At 38.6% G+C, this 3,403-nt stretch overlaps 1 protein-coding gene across 1 annotated transcript; it reads right to left on the minus strand.

Annotated features, from left to right (window-relative positions):
- Nucleotides 1-917: 917 nt before the first annotated feature.
- Nucleotides 918-2,600, minus strand: LOC133680882 (benzyl alcohol O-benzoyltransferase-like). Its single transcript, XM_062103907.1, has 2 exons — nucleotides 2,072-2,600; nucleotides 918-1,900 (listed from the first exon to the last, which is right to left on the minus strand). The coding sequence occupies exons 1-2, from the start codon at nucleotides 2,498-2,500 to the stop codon at nucleotides 947-949; spliced, it is 1,383 nt and encodes a 460-aa protein (XP_061959891.1). The 5' UTR covers nucleotides 2,501-2,600; the 3' UTR covers nucleotides 918-946.
- Between the last annotated feature and the right edge of the window lie 803 nt (nucleotides 2,601-3,403).

Here is a 3,403-nt window from a genome sequence, read left to right on the forward strand (position 1 = left end):
TCTCCCTCGTCTAAATTGGGATCTGTGCCTGGTACTCTTCACTCTACCCCAACACGGTATAGACATATTGTTGGTGCTCTACAGTACCTTACTTTCACTAGACCTGATATTTGCTATGCAGTAAACAAGGTGTGTCAGTTTATGCATGCTCCTACTGAGGACCATTGGGGGGCAGTTAAACGCATCTTACGTTATCTTCAGGCGACAGCCACCTATGGTCTGCATATTACTCGGGACTCCTCCTTGTCTCTTCATGGCTTTACTGATGCTGACTGGGCTGGCAGTATTGATGATCGAAAATCCACAGGTGGTTATCTTGTGTACCTTGGTTCCACTCCTATTTCCTGGAAATCTGGAAAACAACGCACTGTTGCTAGATCCTCTACAGAAGCTGAATACAAAGCCTTAGCTGATGGTACTGCTGAAATCTTGTGGATTCGCTCTTTGTTGTCAGAACTACGACTTCCATCTTCACCCAGTACTACGTTATGGTGTGATAATTTAGGGGCCACTTTTCTGTCTGCGAATCCAGTGTTTCACGCACGTACTAAACATGTTGAAGTTGATTATCACTTTGTTCGTGATCGCGTTGCTAAGAAAGAAATTCAGGTACGATTCATCTCTTCAAATGATCAACTAGCTGATGTTCTTACCAAGCCTCTCCCTCCAGTTTCGTTTGTTTTCTTTCGATCCAAGCTTCGGGTGGAGTCTCCACCTTCAGCTTGACGAGGCATCTTATGGAAAGAGTCCTATATATATGTAAATACCTTGTATAGGAATAATTATCATGTATAGTACATTCCACCCGTGTATTATACACAACCCTAAAGGTATTTATATCAAGGAAGGGCTGCTGTGATTGGCGTCCAACACATTATACATTAATTCAATCTCTTTACAAAACTCAACTGGCCAAGAATAGAATAATATCATAGCCTCTCCTGTCTTATAGGGAGCTTGGTATCATTTCTTGTTGTTCTTGACTTCTTTCTGGGTCATGCCTTGCCAATTCCTCTAATAGTATTGCAAATCTCTCCATAACTGGTGCACGTAAGGAAACCAAAAGCATAACCCCACGCTCTCCGTTCTTGAATCCATACGGCAGGAAATAGGTTCCTGCAATAGAAATTTCATCAGGCATAGCCTTGGGTGGCCCAGTATAAATTGTGTTGCCCCATCCATAGTCCACCTGATCGAACCCAAAACTTGTTAAGTCTGACACGACATATGATTGTAACCCTATAGGCTGCCCTTTGGTTATCTCCATTAGATCAGCCAATGATCTCATATACTCCTCAGTTATTCTATTCTTGGCATTTCTTATCATTTCCACTGCATACCCTAAAGAGTTTAAGCAAAGCTTCCTAGCATTTGTTACAGCTGCTGGCAAAGCTAGCACGTTACCATAATATCCTTTCGGTAATGGAGGGTTAAATTTGGAACGTGCGTTGACAAGCATTTGCATGCGCATCTCCTCATTAGGGTTAGCTTGAGATGCTATGGCATAGCATCTCCATAAGCATGCACTTATTACCTCAAAATTTGAACATGGGTGTAAATGAGAAGGAATCCATCTACGAATGTTGGATAATTCCTTGCGGTTAAGAACAAAACTACGGTGGGCTACAGCGTGAACCTGGCCGTGGAATTCAGGCACCTTGGCTGTAGGATCAACAGCAACAGGAGCATCATTACCATATTCATTGTGTCTGCATGTAACTCGTGGCGGATTCCTAGCACAGAGGAGTTCCCTTCGCCACACAGGTAGAATTGAAGGGGCTTGAGGACCTCGTGCAATCTCACTTATGGCATTCAATACCTGAAGCATGCCGAATGCATCAGTCATTGGGTGATTAAGACGGAGCCCAAGTACGAAACCACCACACTTCAAGCGTGTCACCTGTTAATATAATGTAAAATTATTAATACTTTATGAGAATGTAATTGATGGAATATTACCATCATTGTTTTAATTATATTTTTGAAATTTCTCGATAATAATAATAATAATAATAATAATAATAATAATGAAAGAATGAATAAACATTAGCCAATAATGTCCTGTACGTACCTGAAAAATCAATAATGGGGTATTGAGGATCCCTTCTGATCCTGGGACGTTGTAAAGAAGTTCCTGAAAGCATGGGAATGGAGATGGAATTGGATCACCAAACTGCTCCACCGTGGCATCGGCATCGGCTTCCATGAACAAGACACCCTCACCAGTACACTCAACTATAAGCTTATTGTCTGGCCCTTGTCTAATCCTACCAGCAAAAGGGTAATAATACACAAGTGCCTGCGCAATTGCCTCCTTTATTACCTTCACAGGATCTTTCCCTTGCATCGATGGATTGTAATTTGGTGATTGAAATTGGAGGTATAGTTGGCGATCAATATCAGAAAGCTGTCTGAATTCATGAGGTGTGGCCTTAGCTGGCGCAACTAATTCTGGTTCGCACCTTCTGACGGCGAACGATATGGAAGTTGGTGTTGCCATCGCACAAAAAGTGTGTTTGCTGCAAACTGTGATAAATGGTGGCTCTACCTCAGCAGTCAAGAATATTTTTGCTTGAAATGGAATGCATGGGAAGGCAAACTTGCTACATATTTATAGTAATAATGATTGTGTGGACATGCAGTAGGTGTGAAAGGTAGGAGCAGTAACAGTAGTAAATGATTACGTTTATAACAAGTTTTTTATTAATTTACCGTTATACTCATAGTTTTTTCCTTTATTCTTCGTTGAAAATTCTGTGAAGGAACTAACAAGTGAACGAATAAGAAGAAAATTCAAACATATATGAAAATTAAAAGGGCTTCTGAAAATTTCATTAATTTGTGGGGCTTGGAAATGTGATCACACCAACCTTGTAGATTATCCTAAAATTATTACTCCAATATGGTCATGCCCAGTACTAACCATGTTGGTTTTCCTTTCATAATATTGAGAAACCCTCTCTCCCTTGAATTATCTTTCAAGTTTAGAGGGGATAGATTTTGGGAAACTACGTGCCTAATGAAGGCCTAATGGAGGGGATTCCTTAGACTTTGACAAAGTTTGAATTTGAACCAACACTAGACAAATTAGTTCTCGACTAATTATTTGTTGTCGAAGAGTCTAAAATTGAGAAATTTATATTATATCTCGGGATTGGTTTTATACTCTAATATTCTTCACTTAAACCGTTATGGGTTATATTTTATCATTAAAAAAATATATAAATTATATTTTAAAATTTCATTTAATAATTTAAGTTTTTAAATTGAGATAATTCTTTAATATAATATTAAAATTTTATTGACCAAGCAGTCATGAGTTTATATTTCATCATCTTATTTTATTTGATAAAAATTAAACATTAAATAGTATAAACTTATATAAATTTTAAGTTCAAAAAAC

This window comes from Populus nigra, chromosome 1 (assembly GCF_951802175.1).
Source record: "Populus nigra chromosome 1, ddPopNigr1.1, whole genome shotgun sequence".
NCBI classification, from domain to species: domain Eukaryota; kingdom Viridiplantae; phylum Streptophyta; class Magnoliopsida; order Malpighiales; family Salicaceae; genus Populus; species Populus nigra.

Bases quoted from the DNA above. Each gene is read 5' to 3' on its own strand.
- LOC133680882 (XM_062103907.1), bottom strand. From the start codon at position 2,500: ATGGCAACACCAACTTCCATATCGTTCGCCGTCAGAAGGTGCGAACCA. The intron at 1,901-2,071 runs GTACGTACAGGA...TTATATTAACAG, and splicing joins CCCCATTATTGATTTTTCAG to GTGACACGCTTGAAGTGTGG.